Source organism: Xenopus laevis, chromosome 5L (assembly GCF_017654675.1).
Source record: "Xenopus laevis strain J_2021 chromosome 5L, Xenopus_laevis_v10.1, whole genome shotgun sequence".
In the NCBI taxonomy this organism is placed as follows: domain Eukaryota; kingdom Metazoa; phylum Chordata; class Amphibia; order Anura; family Pipidae; genus Xenopus; species Xenopus laevis.
The window spans coordinates 157,146,464-157,166,874 of NC_054379.1; the positions used below are offsets into that span (position 1 = coordinate 157,146,464).

At 40.6% G+C, this 20,411-nt stretch overlaps 1 protein-coding gene across 1 annotated transcript; it reads right to left on the bottom strand.

Annotated features, from left to right (window-relative positions):
- Positions 1-7,619: 7,619 nt before the first annotated feature.
- LOC108716381 (WD repeat and coiled-coil-containing protein) lies at positions 7,620-16,169 on the bottom strand. Its single transcript, XM_041563578.1, has 3 exons — positions 13,788-16,169; positions 9,471-9,585; positions 7,620-8,308 (listed from the first exon to the last, which is right to left on the bottom strand). Exons 1-3 carry the CDS (start codon positions 15,639-15,641, stop codon positions 8,130-8,132), a joined length of 2,148 nt encoding a protein of 715 aa, XP_041419512.1. The 5' UTR covers positions 15,642-16,169; the 3' UTR covers positions 7,620-8,129.
- Between the last annotated feature and the right edge of the window lie 4,242 nt (positions 16,170-20,411).

Sequence of the window (20,411 nt, forward strand, 5' to 3'; positions counted from 1 at the left end):
TAGTTACGGCCCTTGTTACAGCAACTTCCCCATGAATAGATATCTACTCTAGCTAGATACAACTACCTTTCTACATATCTACTCTAGCTACATACAACTACCTTTCTAAGCGATCTACCAGTGGTGGAACTACCAGGGGCGCATGGGGTGGGTCTCCCACCACCACATCACGGATGAATTTTCTCGAATGTGCACTTCCAGAGGAGAGGAAACGTGCCCGGAGAAGTGGAGAGGGGCCTGGATCCCCTATTTCTGCACACCTCCTCACATCTCTGGGAGCACACATCTCATAAAGCAGAAATCTCACCATGATTGGATGTGCCTCTTAGCCAGTGGTAAGGCAGCACAAAGGTCAAGAAAATATCAATAATTATAAACAGAAGGGGGCAAATTCACTAACCTCCGTAAATTCGCCAACGACGGCTTTGCTCACATCACAACACTTCTCCAGGCGTAGATTCGCCAGCACCACGCTAATTCACTAAAATCCGTAGTTGCATCCAGGGCGCTGAACTCTGCCGAAGTTGCGCTAGCGTTGGCTAATTTGCATATGGCGGTAAGTTAAAGTTGAATGGACGTTTATGTTGCAGCAAATACATTACACTACACAAGCCCAGGAAAGCTTAATAAAATGAGTTGTTATATTGCCCATATATCAATTGAAGAATCGGGAGTCCATATAACTATTCAACCTGGCCGAAGGGACCCGCCCCAGTTCCAAAAGCGATCAAACTGCAAAAAGGTTTATTTTAAAAAAGACACGCCTATGACTAAGCGCCGGAGGGTGCGAAACGCGTAAGGTGGGATATGTGGGGTAGTATGTACTGAATATTTTTTTAAATGTGAATATCAATAAATTATTTTTGTTTTTACTCTAAGAGGCCTTGGGACATATATCTTTTTTGATATAAACCTTTTTGCATTTTGTTGTTATAATGCCCTACACATGTGCCCAATTTATGTGCCATATGGTAGGAAATGTATGGGGGAGCCCGGGTACCCAAAAAACATTTTACGCACTTTTGCAGCCGATCACCCGGAAAAAAACTAAAAGACGCCAGCGTTTTTGGGACTTAGAAAATTTTGAACTAAAAATTGAAGAAGCCTTATAGATTCCATTGCACTTCGCCTGGTCTGAGCTGGCGAAGGCAAGTCTGGTGGAACAGGTAATGTTCAGTAAAATGCGCATCTTAGTGAATTTGCAAAGTAACGCTCTTTCGCCAGAGTGAAACTTCGCCTGGCTAAGAGTGCGAAGTAGCGCTAGAGTCTATCTCCTTCGCTAGCAAGTTACGCCAGAGCCTGTTAGTAAATCGGCACAGTACCGAAATGACATCACGCTGGCGAATTTTGTTAACGTTAGTCACTTCGCCGTTTAGTAAATTTGCCCCAAGGAATGGGAGAATTCAGCTTTATAAAGCAAAAACAATAAACCATCCATTCAGCATGATTATTTCTACTATTCCTTATCATTTGTACTCCAAGAGATCACTACAGACTGCAAAGCAATTGAATCAAACTGCTGTTTATCTGAGGATGAGAATATGCCAGACAAATGGCTTAGCCCGCGTGTGATTCCATAGAATTAAAGCTGCTGTACGTATATCAAACATAGCCAGAACCGCTTTCTATCATCATCGTCATCATCATTGCTGCTCGGTCTCCAGAGCCATTAAATGCATAAAATAATGGGCCTTTATTAGCATTACTGAGTATTCTCCTTATTCCATAAATCACAGCGAGAGAAAGAAATGCTTTATCTACCTAGCGGCAAGGAAATGTCAGATGGGGAAAAGCCGGTACAGAGCGAGATAATGAGAAGTCAGCAGTCGATAATGAAGAAAATGCAATTATCTATGAAACGTGGGATAGAACAAACCGGGTTAATACCAAGTACCTGTGACCATACATGGTAATCGCCCCCCGTGGGATACAGCTCAATGGCTACTTGAAAGGATGAATTGGTAATTGAGGTGGGAAAGGTTTCCGGGACGTGTTTGCGCATTCCCACCTCTCCCCTGGAACAAGGCCGTACTCATAAACTCAACCGCTTGTCACTCGTTTATATTCCCTGGATAAGAATTAAAGTTCTGCACACTGATCACCAATATGTTATCCCCCTGTATATAAGTCCTGGAATGGAACTGCAGGCAAATACATTAAAGGACAAGGAAAGCCACTGAACTTGTCATCCTATACAAAAAGGCTTACTTTAACACAGTGGTGTAACTAGATAGTACTGGGCCCCACAGCAAATTGTTTTTTAGGCCCCCAAAATGTTTAGAGGTTGATTTGTTTTACAATATTTGTTGAAACTGTACATGAATTAGGGCCTCATGGGACCCCTATACATCCCGCCCCCCCTGCAGCCGCAGGGTCTGCTTCCTCTATAGGTACTCCCTTACTCTAGTAACTTCAGCAGCGCTCTGTAATCCCCATCAACAGCAGTCATTTTCGAGTAACACTGACATGCTGAGAACAATATCGCTTACTTGATTCTTTTCAACCTCCCACAACTTGTTTGAGACAAGACCAAGACCCTGTGAGTCTGCCCAGTAGCATCTTCCAGGGAAGCAGAACAGATTGAGAGGCAATAGAGAAGGACCAGTGACCTCTTGGATGTCTGCCTACAGCCAATAGCAAATCTCGCATCTGATTTCCATGGCGACTCACGCTGTTCACAAATGACATTGTGTAAAGGGTTATGACGACCCATATGCACAGACAGCAAGTCTTGTGGACATCACAACATAAAAGATGGATGCCGGGAAACAACAGGGATAGATGATAACAAATCAGCACAATGTAAGTGAATGACGTGTTTCTGATGGGCAAAACCATTAATAAGAGCTTTTCTTGTCCTTTAAAGGGGATGTAAACCCAAAAAATAAAATGTCACCTAATGAAAGAAAATGTTATTCTAAGCATCTTTCCAGTATATGTTTATCTAACTAATTAAAAACGCAGGGCAGCTCTATTATGTCATCTTGCCTACAACTGCCATCTTACGCTATTGTTCCATCTTCCCCTATTATCACCATCTTCCCTACTATCTCAAACTTGCCCAACTGTCACCATCTTGTCCTGCTGTTTCCATCTTGACTGACTAACACCATCCTCCCTATTGTCTCCATCTTGACCTACTATCACCATCTTCCCTGCTGTTTCCATCTTGCCCTATTGTCACCATTTTGCTATACTGTCTTTATCTTGACCTACTATCACCATCCTCCCTACAGTCTCCATCTTGCCATACTTTTACCACATTACCCTACTATCTCCATCTTCCCTGCTGTTTCCATCTTGCCCTATTGTCACCATTTTGCTATACTGTTTTTATCTTGACCTAATATCACCATCCTCCCTACTGTCACCATCTTGCTCTATTGTCACCATCTTGCCCTACTGTCTCCATCTTGCCTTACTTTCACCATATTACCCTACTATCTCGATCTTGCCCTACTATCGCCATCTTCCCTGCTGTTTCCATCTTGCCCTAGTATCACCATTTTGCTTATACTGTCTCCATCTTGATCTACTATCACCATCCTCCCTACTGTCTCTACATTGCTCTATTGTCACTATTTCCCCTGCTGTCACCATCTTGCCCTACTGACTCCATCTTGACCTACTATCACCATCTTCCTACTGTCTTCATCTTGCCTTTCTTTCACCATCTTACCCTACTTCTTTACCTTGCCCCAATATCACCATTTCCATGCCTCCTCCATCTTGCCCTACTGTCACCATTTTGCTCTACAGTCTCCATCTTGCCCTAATATCACCATATTCCCTACTGTCTTCATTTTGCCGTACTTTTACCATCTTACCCTACTATCTCCATCTTGACCTACTATCAACACCCCCCCTGCTGTCCCCATCTTGTCCTACTGTCAACCATTTTGCTCTACTGTCTCCATCTTGCCCTACTTACACCATCTTACCTACTCACTCTCCAACTTGTCCTCCTATCACCATCTTCTCCACTGTCTCCATCTTGCCCAACTATCACCATCGTTCTTGCTTTTGGGAAGAGGTCTTGGCATGGCTTTAGTTGAAGGAAAGATATAGACTGTAAAGGGGGCAAAATATACCTGGAACCCTCCCTTGATCAGCAGTCAGACCCTTGCGCAGTACAAAGAGTTGGAAAACAGCAGATCCAGAAATTGGCAAAGTACCTGCTATTTATAATGTCAAAATGACAAGAACTTCTCAATGCTGCCTGCCACAAGGCTTTTACTAAACCTATTATTTGGGCAGCTCTGCTTTAGAAACAGTAATACAGATCAGTATATATGGGCAGCCGTTGTATCCGGAGTGTTGCACTTGAAGAATCCATTAAAACTGAATTGAAGCAAATTATGGTGCCTGACACGTTTTCCTTTGCACAACAGCACAAATTACCTTTAGAGCATGTAATTAAGTTACTGTTCAGGGTGTTTTGTGCAATCTTTGTGGCTTGTGAGCCAAGGAATGAAGCTAAATTACTATGGCAATGCTTTTGTAACAAATTCTAGGAATAATGTTTGTTTAGCACATTGGTTATTTCCATTGACAATCAAATATCTCTGCTGGGCAATCAAGGAATTTCCTATACTCATCTGTGTGCGACCAACCCTTTCCAATAATCATCATTACAACTGTCAGCATCACGGTGTTATACAATAAATAAGCACCACATATTCTCCATTTTTCAATTTATTAATAGGAACATGCCCAATCATGATAGCTAATTATTAAACATATATACAAATTAATATTGTCCACCCAGTTACAATCCAGCTGTTAATAACATCAAGATAATGGGAGTTGTAGTTTAATAAAACTAGAGGGTGGAGCAATGGATATTTGTCACTTTCATATTTTCCTTTAGCTTCAAGTCATTGCATTTATACATTCAGCCTTGCTTGTCAATAGAACAGAGACAAGCTACCTCCTGAGCTCTCAGAACTACAATGCCCATCACTACTATGTCATAACTTATTGGTGTTGAAGTTCTTTAGCAACTAGAGTTATCCACTGTTACTATAGGCACCATCTCTCCCTACTATACCTGCTATCCCACAGTCACACTCCCTTCCCAGAGACTATTATCCACTGTTACTATAGACACCATCTCTCCCTACTATATCTGCTATCCCACAGTCACACTCCCTTCCCAGAGACTATTATCCACTGTTACTATAGACACCATCTCTCCCTACTATACCTGCTATCCCACAGTCACACTCCCTTCCCAGAGACTATTATCCTACTGTTACTATAGGCACCATCTCTCCCTACTATACCTGCTATCCCACAGTCACACTCCCTTCCCAGAGACTATTATCCACTGTTACTATAGACACCATCTCTCCCTACTATACCTGCTATCCCACAGTCACACTCCCTTCCCAGAGACTATTATCCACTGTTACTATAGGCACCATCTCTCCCTACTATACCTGCTATCCCACAGTCACACTCCCTTCCCAGAGACTATTATCCACTGTTACTATAGACACCATCTCTCCCTACTATACCTGCTATCCCACAGTCACAGTCCCTTCCCAGAGACTATTATCCACTGTTACTATAGGCACCATCTCTCCCTACTATACCTGCTATTGCTATCCCACAGTCACACTCCCTTCCCAGAGACTATTATCCCACTGTTACTATAGACACCATCTCTCCCTACTATACCTGCTATCCCACAGTCACACTCCCTTCCCAGAGACTATTATCCACTGTTACTATAGGCACCATCTCTCCCTACTATACCTGCTATCCCACAGTCACACTCCCTTCCCAGAGACTATTATCCCACTGTTACTATAGGCACCATCTCTCCCTACTATACCTGCTATCCCACAGTCACACTCCCTTCCCAGAGACTATTATCCACTGTTACTATAGGCACCATCTCTACCTACTATACCTGCTATCCCACAGTCACACTCCCTTCCCAGAGACTATTATCCACTGTTACTATAGGCACCATCTCTTCCTACTATACCTGCTATCCCACAGTCACACTCCCTTCCTAGAGACTATTATCCCACTGTTACTATAGGCACCATCTCTCCCTACTATACCTGCTATCCCACAGTCACACTCCCTTCCCAGAGACTATTATCCCACTGTTACTATAGGCACCATCTCTCTCTACTATACCTGCTATCCCACAGCCACACTCCCTTCCCAGAGGCTATTATCCACTGTTACTATAGACACCATCTCTCCCTACTATACCTGCTATCCCACAGTCACACTCCCTTCCCAGAGACTATTATCCACTGTTACTATAGGCACCATCTCTTCCTACTATACCTGCTATCCACAGTCACACTCCCTTCCCAGAGACTATTATCCCACTGTTACTATAGGCACCATCTCTCCCTACTATACCTGCTATCCCACAGTCACACTCCCTTCCCAGAGACTATTATCCCACTGTTACTATAGGCACCATCTCTTCCTACTATACCTGCTATCCCACAGTCACACTCCCTTCCCAGAGACTATTATCCCACTGTTACTATAGACACCATCTCTCCCTACTATACCTGCTATCCCACAGTCACACTCCCTTCCCAGAGACTATTATCCCACTGTTACTATAGGCACCATCTCTTCCTACTATACCTGCTATCCCACAGTCACACTCCCTTCCCAGAGACTATTATCCCACTGTTACTATAGACACCATCTCTCCCTACTATACCTGCTATCCCACCGTCACACTCCCTTCCCAGAGACTATTATCCCACTGTTACTATAGACACCATCTCTCCCTACTATACCTGCTATCCCACAGTCACACTCCCTTCCCAGAGACTATTATCCCACTGTTACTATAGGCACCATCTCTTCCTACTATACCTGCTATCCCACAGTCACACTCCCTTCCCAGAGACTATTATCCCACTGTTACTATAGACACCATCTCTCCCTACTATACCTGCTATCCCACAGTCACACTCCCTTCCCAGAGACTATTATCCCACTGTTACTATAGGCACCATCTCTTCCTACTATACCTGCTATCCCACAGTCACACTCCCTTCCCAGAGACTATTATCCCACTGTTACTATAGACACCATCTCTCCCTACTATACCTGCTATCCCACCGTCACACTCCCTTCCCAGAGACTATTATCCCACTGTTACTATAGACACCATCTCTCCCTACTATACCTGCTATCCCACAGTCACAATCCCTTCCCAGAGACTATTATCCACTGTTACTATAGGCACCATCTCTCCCTACTATACCTGCTATCCCACAGTCACACTCCCTTCCCAGAGACTATTATCCCACTGTTACTATAGGCACCATCTCTCCCTACTATACCTGCTATCCCACAGTCACACTCCCTTCCCAGAGACTATTATCCACTGTTACTATAGACACCATCTCTCCCTACTATACCTGCTATCCCACAGTCACACTCCCTTCCCAGAGACTATTATCCCACTGTTACTATAGACACCATCTCTCCCTACTATACCTGCTATCCCACAGTCACACTCCCTTCCCAGAGACTATTATCCACTGTTACTATAGGCACCATCTCTCCCTACTATACCTGCTATCCCACAGTCACACTCCCTTCCCAGAGACTATTATCCACTGTTACTATAGGCACCATCTCTCCCTACTATACCTGCTATCCCACAGTCACACTCCCTTCCCAGAGGCTATTATCCCACTTACTGAGCATGTAGATAATGTGCTTGTTGGTTTAAGCACTCGGGCAGAAGGTACATGCACACAGGCCTAGTTGAATCTAATGAAGTATCGATTTTCATGTAATTTTCACTGACATGATATGCAGTTGTCCTTTCTGTTTAAGATCAGAATCCTCACCCTTAGTGGAGGCAGATAGTGAAGGCAGCAATTTGCACTGTGGGAGATATTGCCGTATAGGAGGAATTATTTATCACTTACAGAGACAGGATATCAGGATACATTAGTGCTGGTGTAGCAGCAAATTGCAAGCAGTGTGTTCTGGCTTATGTGTGTAACTGAACTGGCTCCCATAGCTCATCAACAAATATCACAGCAACCCAGTTACTGGGACATGTGTCACATTCACTGCATTATTGGTATTATTGGTGCGTATATGTATAGAACTGGCTTTTCCCTTTATCCACATTGTGGCACATTGGCCGAGGGCCCCAGGGATGTGATGGAGTTCGCACAACAAGTAGAGGAACGACTGTGGCCCCTCTCTCTTGCATCTCTTATGGTGACTTCCTGGTTGTGCTTGAATGTTATTGGGACAAATCCTTCTCCATCTTCTGTGAGTATGATCCACATGGACCCTATGGGAACAGGCGGAGGCACATGTAGTATTTGGCAAGTACAGTTATATGTTCAGTCATTAGATTAGTACTGCTTATCTCTGAGTGAGTGTCAGCTTGCAGATCTACGCTCCCAGCATGTTATGACTGGGGAGGTGTTGACCAACAAATAGACCTCACTCCACATCTAAACATCCTAAAGTTAACGGTTATCCAAAATGCTTATGCTTATGGGACCGGTTATCCAGAATGTTTGGGACCTGGGGTTTTTAGAAAAAGGTATCTTTCCATTCATTAAGTCTACTAAAAAGTAATTTAAACAGTAATTAAACCAAATAGGATTGTTTTTTTTCTCCAATAAGGATTAATTATACTGTATATCTTTGTTGGGATCAAGTACAAGGTACTGTTTTATAATTACAGAGAAAAAGAAAATACATTTTAAAAATGAGATATGTGGAATCTATGGCAGATGGCCTTCCCGTAATTCAGAGCTTTCTGGATTATGGGTTTTAGGTTAATGGATCCTATACCATATATATATATATATATATATATATATATACACATATATATATATATATATATATATGATTTTAGATATTTACATGAAGCTCCCACATAACCCTCTGGTTATAGCTCAGCAACAGCTGGGGGGCTGCAGTTTAACATTGTTTTATTACATTTTTTTAATGTTTTAAGCCACCTCTTTTTTCTGACACCAACCTGTTTGTGCGAAAAAGGTATAAAACAACTATGTAACTAACTAACTAACTACTATGTACTATAAAGCATTTAATACAATTTCTTTATGTTTTCGTTTAGTTTTCCATTGAAATTATTTGTTGCCAGGTGAATCGTCCTAGCAACCAGGCACTGGTTTGAATGGCAGAGAGGACTGGATGGGTCTGAAAAGAAATGTAAGTAATAAAAATAACAATACAAATCTAGCCTCGCTATCATTTTCCTTTCTGATTGGGCGGTCAACAACAATCAATAAACGGACAGCATTTTATATTTCCTGGAGTGAGGTTGCAAATAAAGTAGATGCAAAACCTCACCAACAAATAAAAACAATGCCTTATGACTATATCACACTGAGAGTTGGTTTATAAAGAAGGTTTACTGTTATCACACAGTGAAACATGACAGCAATGTCAATTTTACATACGAACACGCTTACCAAATTTCATTTCAATGCTGGCGAGTTGGAAAACATCCTGCACGGTTCTCAGGTGAAGCTTTCCGTGGCTAAGGAGGACAGTCCTCTTCTCCGAGACTCCTTCATGGGCAGGATCCTGCATAAAACATTAGTACTGGTTCATTTGTCACAGGGACTCTACCGTGTAAAGTTAAAAAATCCCATCAGATTGCGGCCGCATCTGCACATGTATGCGGTCCCCTGATCCGCCCGCCCGTATTGGATGCATTATGATCCGATCGTTGGGCCCCCAATTGGATCAGCCCGATATCCCCTGCCTCCCCTCCGGTGCTCTCTCCCCTGCCTCCCTCCCCTCCAGTTTAGAGGCGTGCGCGCACATAGGGGGATCAATGTGGCCGGCCGTATCACCTTGGGTGCCCGTTGGCTTGGCCGGAACTGGCTGGAAGTGAGGAATAAGGACAGTCAATGTGGTAAAGTGCAAAAATGATGAAGAGGAGGCCAAGGTGAAACATATAGAACATGCTACAATATGCACTGTATGCATTCCCTTCTACTTGGCACCAGCAATTACATTCAGCCTGCACAATAAATAGCAAAACAAATCCCTGGCAGTTTGATTTAAAGAGCCTGATCAGTGAATCCAGTATTCATTCGCCTCTGTGCTCCATACAAATGATTCAAGGGCCAGTTTGTTTTATAGGTGCTCTCATTCTTCTCCACGGGCTCAGCCCAACTGCCTCCATTAACTATAGCATAAGCTACAAGGAAGAAAACGCCTTTGCTTTCAGTCTCTGCTCCTTTCATTATTGGGGGCAAAAGGAAAGAAAATAATAGACAGTGTGTTATTTAAAAGGTTATATATACACACAGAGGCTTTTAATAGGTGTGATCTATGTTCTCTTTATAAAGAATAGGACATTTGCTGGATACACCACCACTGTTCACCTTTGAGTCAAGATGGAGAGAGTGATATTCTGAGACAATTTGCAATTGGTCTTCATTTTTCATTATGTGTGGTTTTGTAATTATTTCACGTTTTAGTTCAGCAGCTCTCCAGTTTGGGATTTCATCAGCTATCTGGTTGCTAGGGACGAAATTGCCCTAGGAACCGGGCTGGGGTGCGAAAGAGAGACTGAAATATGAGGCCTGATTCGAAAGTTAAGTAATAAAAAGCGATAATAATAATAGTGTAGCCTCACAGAGTCTAGTTTTTTTGGCTGCCAGGGTTAGTGACCCCATTTGAAAGGTGGGTCAAGAAAGAGTCAGAAGAAGGTGGCAAATAATTGAAAACTATAGAAAATAATAAAATATGAATTATTGAAATGTTGCTTAGAATTGGCCTTTCTATAATTCAGGTATGGCACCTGTTATCCAGAATGCTCAGGACCTGGGCTCTTCTGGATCACAGATCTTTCCATAATTTGGAAAGAATTTATGCCTTAAGTTTAATGTAAGCATTAAATAAACCCAATAGGCTGGTTTTGCCTCCAATAAGGATTAATTATATCTTAGTTGGGATCAAGTATAAGTTACTGTTTTATTATTACAGAGAAAAAGGAAATCATTTTTCAACATTTGGATTATTTGGATAAAATGGATTCTATGGGAGACAGCCGTTCTGTAATTCGGAGCTTTCTGGATAACGAGTTTCCGGATAACGAATCCCATACCTTTTTACTAAAAGAAACTTAAAGGTGAACCAACCGTTTCAAACCTACTGATCACAGTGATATTGGGCAAGGCTACCCCTCTCTGCCTCTGTCGGCAGGTAGATTTCAGCATTTTGGGGGTATCAGAGTATTTTCCTCCAGTAGCATCACCTCTACATCTTCAAAGGGCCCTAAGTTTCCATCCCTAGTGTTTCCTACTGTACTTTGGCTTATACATTTAATCACATTTTGACAATATTAAAATTAATTTCACTTTGCAACCCCCCTCCTTTTTATAAAAAAAAAACTGCCATTCTATTTTGTTGTTCAGTTCAGACCAGGCAAAATTTATTTTGGGCAAAAGATCCCTAACCAATGATAATTCTAAGCAGCTTTTCAATTGGCCTTCGTTTTTCCCTTTTTATAATTTTTCAATGATTTGACTTCTTCTTCTAAATCATTCAAGCTTTCAAATGGGGCTCACTGACCCCATCTAAAAACAAATGCTCTGTAAGGCTACAAATGTATTGTTATTGCTACTTTTTATTACTCCTACAGGCCACTCCTATTCATATTCCAGTCTCTTATTCAAATCAATGCATGGTTGCTAGGGGAATTTGGAGCATAGCAACCAGATTGCTGAAATTACAAACTGGAGAGCTGCTGAATAAAAAGCTAAATAAGTCAAAAACCACAAATAATAAAAAACAATTGGAAATTGTCTTTAGAATATCACTCTATACATCATACTTAGGGGCAGATTTATCAAGGGTCAAATTTCAAAGTTAAAAATACTTTTTTTCATCGAATTTGGCTATCCTGCGGTCGAAGTAAAATCGTTTTTGTAAGTCAAAGTTTTTGTAAGTCGAAGAAAAATCGATCGATTGCTGAAATCCTTCGATTCGAACGATTAAATCCTTCGAAACAAATGATTCGAAGGATTTCAGCGATCGATCGATTTTTCTTCGACCTACAAAAACTGCTCTAGAAGGTCCCCATAGGCTAACATAGCACTTCGGCAGGTTTAATTTGGCGAAGCATTGAAGTCAAAGTTTTTTGAAAGAGACAGTACTTTGATTATCGAATGGTCGAATATTCGAAGTATTTTACTTCGAATCGAAGTCGTAGTAGCCTTTTTGATGGTCAAAGTATCCAAAAAATTACTTAGAAAATTCCCTCGAATTCACTTCGACCCTTCATAAATCTGCCCCTAAAAGTTAATTCAAAGGTAAACGACCCCTTTAACCTGCTGTTAAGGAATTGGATTTCAGTAATGCAGTATTTTGCAATGAATTTAAATTTTAACATCTTTTTTACTTTTCCTGTGAGTTAAGTGGACATTGGTGAGGCTCTAAAAATAAATGTGTCCAGCTTTCATAGGGCCTTAAAGCTGCTTAAGGGATTCTCCCATCCCCCTCTGTGCTTTCAAGAATTCTAATTAAACAGGAATGTCATAAGCAAAGCAGAACATGTCAGTACCTCCAAGTCCAAAGGATTTTGGGTCTCAAGAATTCTCATCTGAATAATTAGCTCCTCCCACCTTGTACTGCCTTAACTCTCAGGAATAAGAATAACATTAATATCAACCTCACTCTTTCTAGGAATAGATTATTTATATCTTCTTCCACTTGGCTCTCTAGTGTTGAACTGAAACTTATACCTGGAATGTGATTGGGTTTTTAAAGGAAGGACCAATTAAAGAAGGATTGGAACACCGAATACAGGATTAGGTTCGGGATTTGGCCATTTTCGGCAGTATTTGGATTCGGCCGAATGCTTCTGCCCGGCCGTACTGAATCCGGATCCTAATTTGCATATGTAAATTAGGAGTGGGGAGGGAAATCACGTGACTTTTTGTCTCAAAACAAGGAAGTAAAAAATGTTATCCCCTTCCCACCCCTAATTTGCATATGCAAATTAAAATTCAGATTAATTTCTGTATTTGGCCTAATCTTTTGTGAAGGATTTGGGGGTTCTATCGCATCCAAAATAGTGGATTCGGTGCATCCCTAATTGGAACAACCCCTTTCTCCTTGTTGGTCCCAGAATTTTCAACGTTTCATTATGGAGAGAGACAGGCAATATACCATATACATTAGTGATGCAATAAAAATGAACTTAAAGAAAAACTTTACCCCCAACATGGTTTATATCATATTAAAGAATAGGTGATATTCTATGTCAATTTACAATTGGTTTTCATTTTTTATCATTTGTGGTTTTTGAGTTATTTAGCTTTTTATTCAGCAGCTCTCCAGTTCGCAGGATTCGGTTGCTAGGGTCCAAATTACCCTAGCAACCATCCATTATAAGAGACTGGAATATGAATGGGAGAGGGATTAAAAAGAAAGTTTAGTAGTAAAAAAGTAGCAATAACAATACATGTGTAGCCTTACAGAGGATTTGTTTTTTAATTTAATTAATTAATTAAAAAGTTATAAAAATAAAAATAATGAAGACCAGTTGAAAAGTTGCTTCAAATTGGTAATTCTATAATATACTAAAAGTTAACTCAAAGGTGAAACATCCCCTTTAATAGAATTTAATGGATGACCAAGAAGATAAATATTAATGATACAAATTCTATAGTAATTGTAAACGAATGCAAAGAACACTTGGATGCATTTACCTTGTACAAACAAATAAACCACAGAGAAAAGCCAACAACCTTGGCCACTGTTTACTATACCTGATACGTGATGAATAGATAATGAGGATCTTCCGGAGATGGGTACAGTTGGCTTTTCATGCCATTTCTCAATGATTCCTTCACAACGGATAGACAATAATGTGAATCCCACAATTCCGATTCATGATTTTCAAGGTTCCGGGTTATGGAAATATCTTCGCCTTTGTTATAACCTTCTGTATTATTTGTCAGTAAGTGGAGCGCTTCACTTGTGTTATTCTCGCACAGTTCCTTGGAAACCAACCCGTGTAATTTTCTGCTGCGCCTGCCATGGTCCACACTCATTTCCCTTCTGTTTCTAGGCCCAGCATCAAGGTTTTCCAGACTTACAAAAGAGTCGGTCATCATTCTGTTTTCATCGAAGTCACTGAGACTTGATGTTGGGCTCGGCTCGCGACTGGTGCTCCTCAATGATCTGGTGAGCCTCCTGCGAACCATGGGGGATTGAATGCCTATATTGCTGGGCATCAACAGTTCTTTATTTAGCATAGGCTCATCATAAAAGTCTTTATTTGCCACATTGGGAGAACCATCGACCATGGAAGATGAAATGTATTCAATGGGCGTTAACTCTTTGGTGGTCAAATAAATGAGGTACTTTTCAGAAACAGACAATGGCATAAGAACGGCATCATTAGATCTTTGCTTGCCAACCAAAACAAGTAAAGTCCGGTCGTTCAGAAAACACGCCCCTTTGACTTGTTCAGTTTCCTCGAATTTGATTTGTTGAACATTGGGCATGCAGGAAGGGGCTATTGGGCAGATCACCACAAGGTTACACATATTGGAAGACACTGCCACTCGTTGAGCATTGGCATCAAGAACCAATATGTCAGGCATTGAAATGCCAGGTACGGATACTTTCCTGGTGGTGGTTGAATTATTATCAAAAGACACAATAATCAATCTAGATGAACTTATCTTATTTCTAGCTGTGAAGTTATTGTGTCGCATATAAGCCAGAGGACTGGGGTCAGACTTACGGTGTCTGGCCAGAATGTGAGGAAGATCCGCAGGAGCCAAAGAAGAAACCCTCAGTAACTCAACTGGTTCTGACTTCCCTGATTCCACAGACATCCTCCTGTTTTTTCTGGACAGTTCACTGTCTAATGCCAAGAGGGATGATTGTAGAGTTGGGGCTTCTGAAATGGTTTCCTTGTTGCCATAACAATCTGCCGCTGGCATCTCGGTTGTGACGGCAACATGGTTTCTGGTGATTGGCTGAATGGCATAGATTTTAGCGTCAATGTCAAACACTGGGCAAAAGGTACAGGGATTTAAGGTTTTCTGAACATCATCCCATATATAAGAGTAAAGAGCACTTTCAACAGCCACCACAACACGGCTCCCCTCTTTAGTCCAGCATGCACAGCAAATCGCTCCAATGCCTTTAATATCAGCCTTGAAGAAGGCATTTTCAAAACGTGGAGCATAGAGAAGAAACAGATCCCTCTTTGTTACAATCAGTATAATATCTTTGCTTGGATGCCACACACAGCCTTGTGCCAGCACAGGGCAAGGGTCACCCACCTCACAGGTCTGTACAACAACTAACTTGTTCTTCTCCTGAGGGCTGTAGTACAGCTGCCAAATTGTAACGTGTTTCTTGTGCTGAACGGCCAACAAGGCTGGAGCGTTGGTTTCAGAAACTGGTCCCCAATAAAGGCCATAAACATGTTCAAAGTGCCCAATAATCACAGAGTTTCCAATTGTAGCTTCTTCACATTCAGCAGCCTCTATTGCCGTCAACACAACCTGACGACCATCTGTCCAGGCTAAACCATACACTGGATGGATTGCTTGGTGCAGAGCGTTGAGGCCATTTCTCAAAAGTTTTGCCTTTCCTAAATCCATGTTATTTGAATGGAAGTTGAGGTCTCCAGGGTGAGTTTCTGCTACTGATTATCGCACAATCAGCATATTGACGTCCCGTCAGATGCACAGCCTGATCCCTCCTGTAGATTATGGTAGCTGCTGCACACACCAGAACTTAAATCTGGCTAACCGCTAGCATTGCTATGTTTATTTCCCTCTAGGGAAGAGTTCAAATCCCCTAGGTTGTCTAAGCAAGGTTCAGCCAATTACACTTCATTGACATTGCCCAGGAAATCTGTGTGTCAAGATTAACTACGCTGTACTAAATATAACGTAATAAATCTCTAAAGCCATTTCTGAAAGACTTTTTAAGTGTAAGGGATTATGAGCTGGTGTGACATAAGAGTAGCACACGTGTGGTTTTAAAAGTCTTTAAAGATTTAAATTAGACTAGAAAAATGGCAGGAGAGTTCATGACACTTTGTTTCCTGTTAAGGCTTTTCATTCAACCGTGGAAGGAAAGTGTTAGATCAGTCATAATTAATGCAATTAGAGACAACACCAAATAGCAAGAACCCAACATGGTACAGAAACCCAAAGTCTGTTTGGTTCCTACTGAGAGCGGTAATGAGGGCAAATCTCACGGAATCAAAAATCTCACTATTTTACATTGACGCATATAAAAATGAATCATTTACCTTTTTTTAATTGTTGAGATGATGTTTTCTGCTGCCAGGCATGAGCTTCCTTTATATATGTACCACTAAGGTCACAATTCTTTTTAAAGAGAACTAAAGCTTTACTAGAGAAGTAGCTAGAAATGTTGTACATTTAATGGCAGATTTATCAAAGGTCGAGGTGAATTTTTGAATTCAAAAAATTCGAAATTTTGAGCAAATTTTTTGTGTACTTCGACTAGGGAATAGGCCAAATTTGATTTGAATTTGAAGAAAATTAGAATATCGAAATTTATCGTGTACTGTCTCTTTAAAAATTTGACGTCGACCTTTGGCCATCTAAAACCTGCCGAATTGCAGTTTTCTCCTTCGTTTTTTTTGGGAAACACATTGATCCTATTCGATTGAAAACAGACCTATTCGGCCAAAAAAAACCTTCGACTTAATTTCAGTTGGTCTTTTTGAATTTGAAATTTCGAGGTTTTTCAAATTCGAAATTCAACCCCCTCAGTGTTGGGCTTCAGTACCAGGCCAAGGCAACCACAACCCTTTAGCAGTAAAGATGGGTGTCTCCAAAGATGCCCCTGTAGTTCCCCATCTTCTTTTCTGCTGATTCACTGCACATGCTCTGTGCTGCTGTCACTTACTGAGCTTAGGGACCCACTCACAATATACAGTACACATAGAATAGAAATGTCACAATATAAGGCTGATTAGTAATTAATACAGATAATTACTACATGGCAGCACAGAAACCAGTGCAATTAGCATCAGAATTTAATAATCAGCAAACCTGTAGCATCAGCTTATATTACAGGGGAAGCTCATTTTCTGCTGGATAATTAGTGACGACCCCTAAGCTTAGCTTCTCAACAGCCAATCAGAGCCCACTGAGCATGTGAGTGTCACAGACACTTTCCAAGATGGTGACCCCCTGTGACAAGTTTGAAGTCCTGGATCATTGCTGCTATTGACAAGCTGAAACTTTAGCCTCGTGCAATAAGTTCAGTATATAAAATATGCCATTTTTAGCCATATTCATTTTTAGGGTTTAATTCTCCTTTAAGTTACAGATGTTTTATATTATATTAAGTGGCCTATTAAAGAATAGGTGATATTCCAAGACAATTTGGTTATCATTTTTTATTATTTGTGGCCTTTGAGTTATTTAGCTTTTTATTCAGCAGCTCTCCAGTTTGCAGTTCAGTATATAAAATATGGCATTTTTAGCCATATTCAGTTTTAGGGTTTAGTTCTCCTTTAAGGCCATGGTCCCTTTAAAGCAGATCAATCAGGTATTTATTATACACATATTTTTTTTATTTTTTTTTTTAAAAATCTATGTTTTTCACTGTCATATTACTGGTTGACATTTACATTTCTGCTTATAGATAAAGGATTTTGAATTTGTACAGGACGCTTTGAAATTGTAATTATACAGATATGCTTGATATTTGCCTGTATGTTTTTACTTGCTATGGGTTTAAAATCTGTTTTTTCTGTATATGCCATATGATGCTACATATTAAATAAAATATTTTGTAGCCAGTGGAAGCTCCGACATCTTATAATCGGCAACTGGACAAATCAACAAAATATTAAGGGGCAGATAAGTTTGAATGGTAAATTTGAATTCGAATTTTTGAGTTGGATTTTTGGTCAAAACTCACAAATTCGAGTTGGGAGAAATCCAAACTCTAAGGGGCCGATTCACCAAGGGTCGAATATTGAGGGTTAATTAACTCTCGATATTCGACTGGGAATTAAAATCCTTCGAATATCGAAGTCGAAGGATTTTAGCGCAAATAGTTTGATCGTACGATCAAAGGAATATTCCTTCGATCGAACGATTAAATCCTTCGAATCGAACGATTCGAAGGATTTAAATCCAACGATCGAAGGAATATCCTTCCATCAAAAAAACATAGGCAAGCCTATGGGGACCTTCCCCATAGGCTAACATTGAGTTCGGTAGCTTTTAGATGGCGAACTAGGGGGTCGAAGTTTTTTCTTAAAGAGACAGTACTTCGACTATCGAATGGTCGAATAGTCGAACGATTTTTAGTTCGAATCCTTCGATTCGAAGTCGTAGTCAAAGGTCGAAGTAGCCCATTCGATGGTCGAAGTAGCCCAAAAAACACTTCCAAATTCGAAGTTTTTTTACTTCGAATCCTTCACTCGAAGTTAGTGAATCGGCCCCTAAGTTCGAATTCAAGATTTATCATACCTCAACCCTGGGAACAACTTGAATTCAAAGGTACGCCACCTAAAATCTGCTGATTTCATGTAGAACTCAATGGCAGAGGTCCAGTGACCCATTTGAAGATGTTAATAGCCTTCCTGACATTCAAGTTTTTTTTCAGAGAACTTGAATCGAGTTCCGTTTGAATTCGATTTGAGTTTTCGGGTCAGTAATGTTGGTTCGAGTTTTAGACACTTGAGTTTTTTCTTAAATAAGATGCCATTATAGTTTCGAGGTCATTTGAGGAAAAATAAAATCTATCACTCGACCTTTGATAAATATGCCCCTAAGTGATTTGGCCACATAAACAGTCAATAGAGAATTGCTGAAAATTGCAGAGGAAGAAGTCAAATAATTAAAAAAGTAAAGAAAATAGAAAATATAAACCAGTTATAAAGTTTCTAAGGAGAGGCCAATCTATACTATAGAACCTCCTCTATGATATATAGTTTATAATTAAAGCACCAATACACTGTACATGCACAAAAATAACTACAATTGGTTAGAAATAGTCTCAGAATCAGAAGGGAAATTTGGAAAGAACTCTCTTAATATTTCAAATTTCTGTGCAGCTGGCTTTGTTTGAGAAGTTCAGTAACCTTGAGTAGAAGAGCCTACTTTAGAGTGAAGACGTGGGCGCAGCTAGCTCCTAATATAATGCCATAAACTGAAGCAACATTATAGAAGAACAATGAAGGTCAGTAAAACAAAATAACAATATAAGCATCTGGAATAATTAAAATTACTATTTCATGTCAGGTTTATCCAGGTATTGAGCATTTTAACGTTGTTGTCGGATTAAAAAATGATGAAATGAAACGTATATAATAAAGTAATAAATGGCAACCTTTAGATGATGTAAAGCGGCTTCATTTTATTGCTAGGCTCCAGCGTGGCTGCCTCTTGTGTTTGGTCCTTTAAACACAGCAGGGGTAATTTTATCTCTATCATATGCAAATTTAGAATCCCAAGTGCATCAGCTGCTGTTCTCGGGCATTTATGGAATTCTCATTTGAAATAAAAAAAATAGTTGTGGTTTTTCAGAATGTATAATCTAGGGCAGAGTCTGGATTACTAGTGGTTGCTGGAACTCCAAGGTACGGCTAAAGCAATAGTTACCCCAAAACATTGCAATTACCTTGATAACTTTAGCACCTTCTAACAAAGGTATTTTGTCCCAGACATAACTATCTGGGGTAGCTAGGGTTATATTTACTATATAGGCACCCAAAATAGTCTCGCTGGACTCATGTAGCTAAGTCCAGCAGCCAAGGTAAGGCTGCACATTTGCCAATTGGTTATGGTATGGGTGTGGGCTGAGGTCCAGTGCCTAGGGCAACACCAGACCTAAATAAAGCCCAGGGGTCTGCATTATGTATTACATGGGGGTAACACATCCTCCAAAATTGGTAATCCCTGTAATAAACTGATATTGAAGGGGGGTGCCAAGACTGCCTTCAAGGTGTAAGGATTATCCTTAAATGAAGCTACTTTGTCCCATTCACTGCAGGAAGGTTGGACTCTCAATAGATAATGGAGTTACTTTTTGAATTGAACTGGCAAGCAAAGGTGGTGCCCGTGCACTGCAGGAAAGTTGGGTTCTCAATTGTTTATGGTATTACTACTATTGAATTAAACTGGAAAGCAAGGGTGGTGCCCCATGAACCGTCAGAAGGTTGGTCCCTGATTTGAAAAGAAAAAAAATCAAAATCAGAAATGAACAACAGGGTTTAAAGGAGCCTCAACTGCTGTCATTGCCAAACTTGAATAGGTGCACCAAAAGCAGGGGAGCTGTAAAAGATGTTCTGGCCTGCCTTGCAGAAATGTACCCATGGAGAAGAGAGCCAGTCTGGGATAAGAGATAAACAAAATGGCACCTTCCAATGACTC

What these genes read in the sequence shown, in the direction of transcription:
- LOC108716381 (XM_041563578.1), bottom strand. Translation starts at nt 15,641, where the DNA reads ATGGATTTAGGAAAGGCAAAACTTTTGAGAAATGGCCTCAACGCTCTG. An exon ending in ATCTATTCATCACGTATCAG is followed by an intron (nt 9,586 to 13,787) that starts GTATAGTAAACA and finishes TGTTTTATGCAG; the next exon opens with GATCCTGCCCATGAAGGAGT. An exon ending in CAGCATTGAAATGAAATTTG is followed by an intron (nt 8,309 to 9,470) that starts GTAAGCGTGTTC and finishes CTGTTCCCATAG; the next exon opens with GGTCCATGTGGATCATACTC.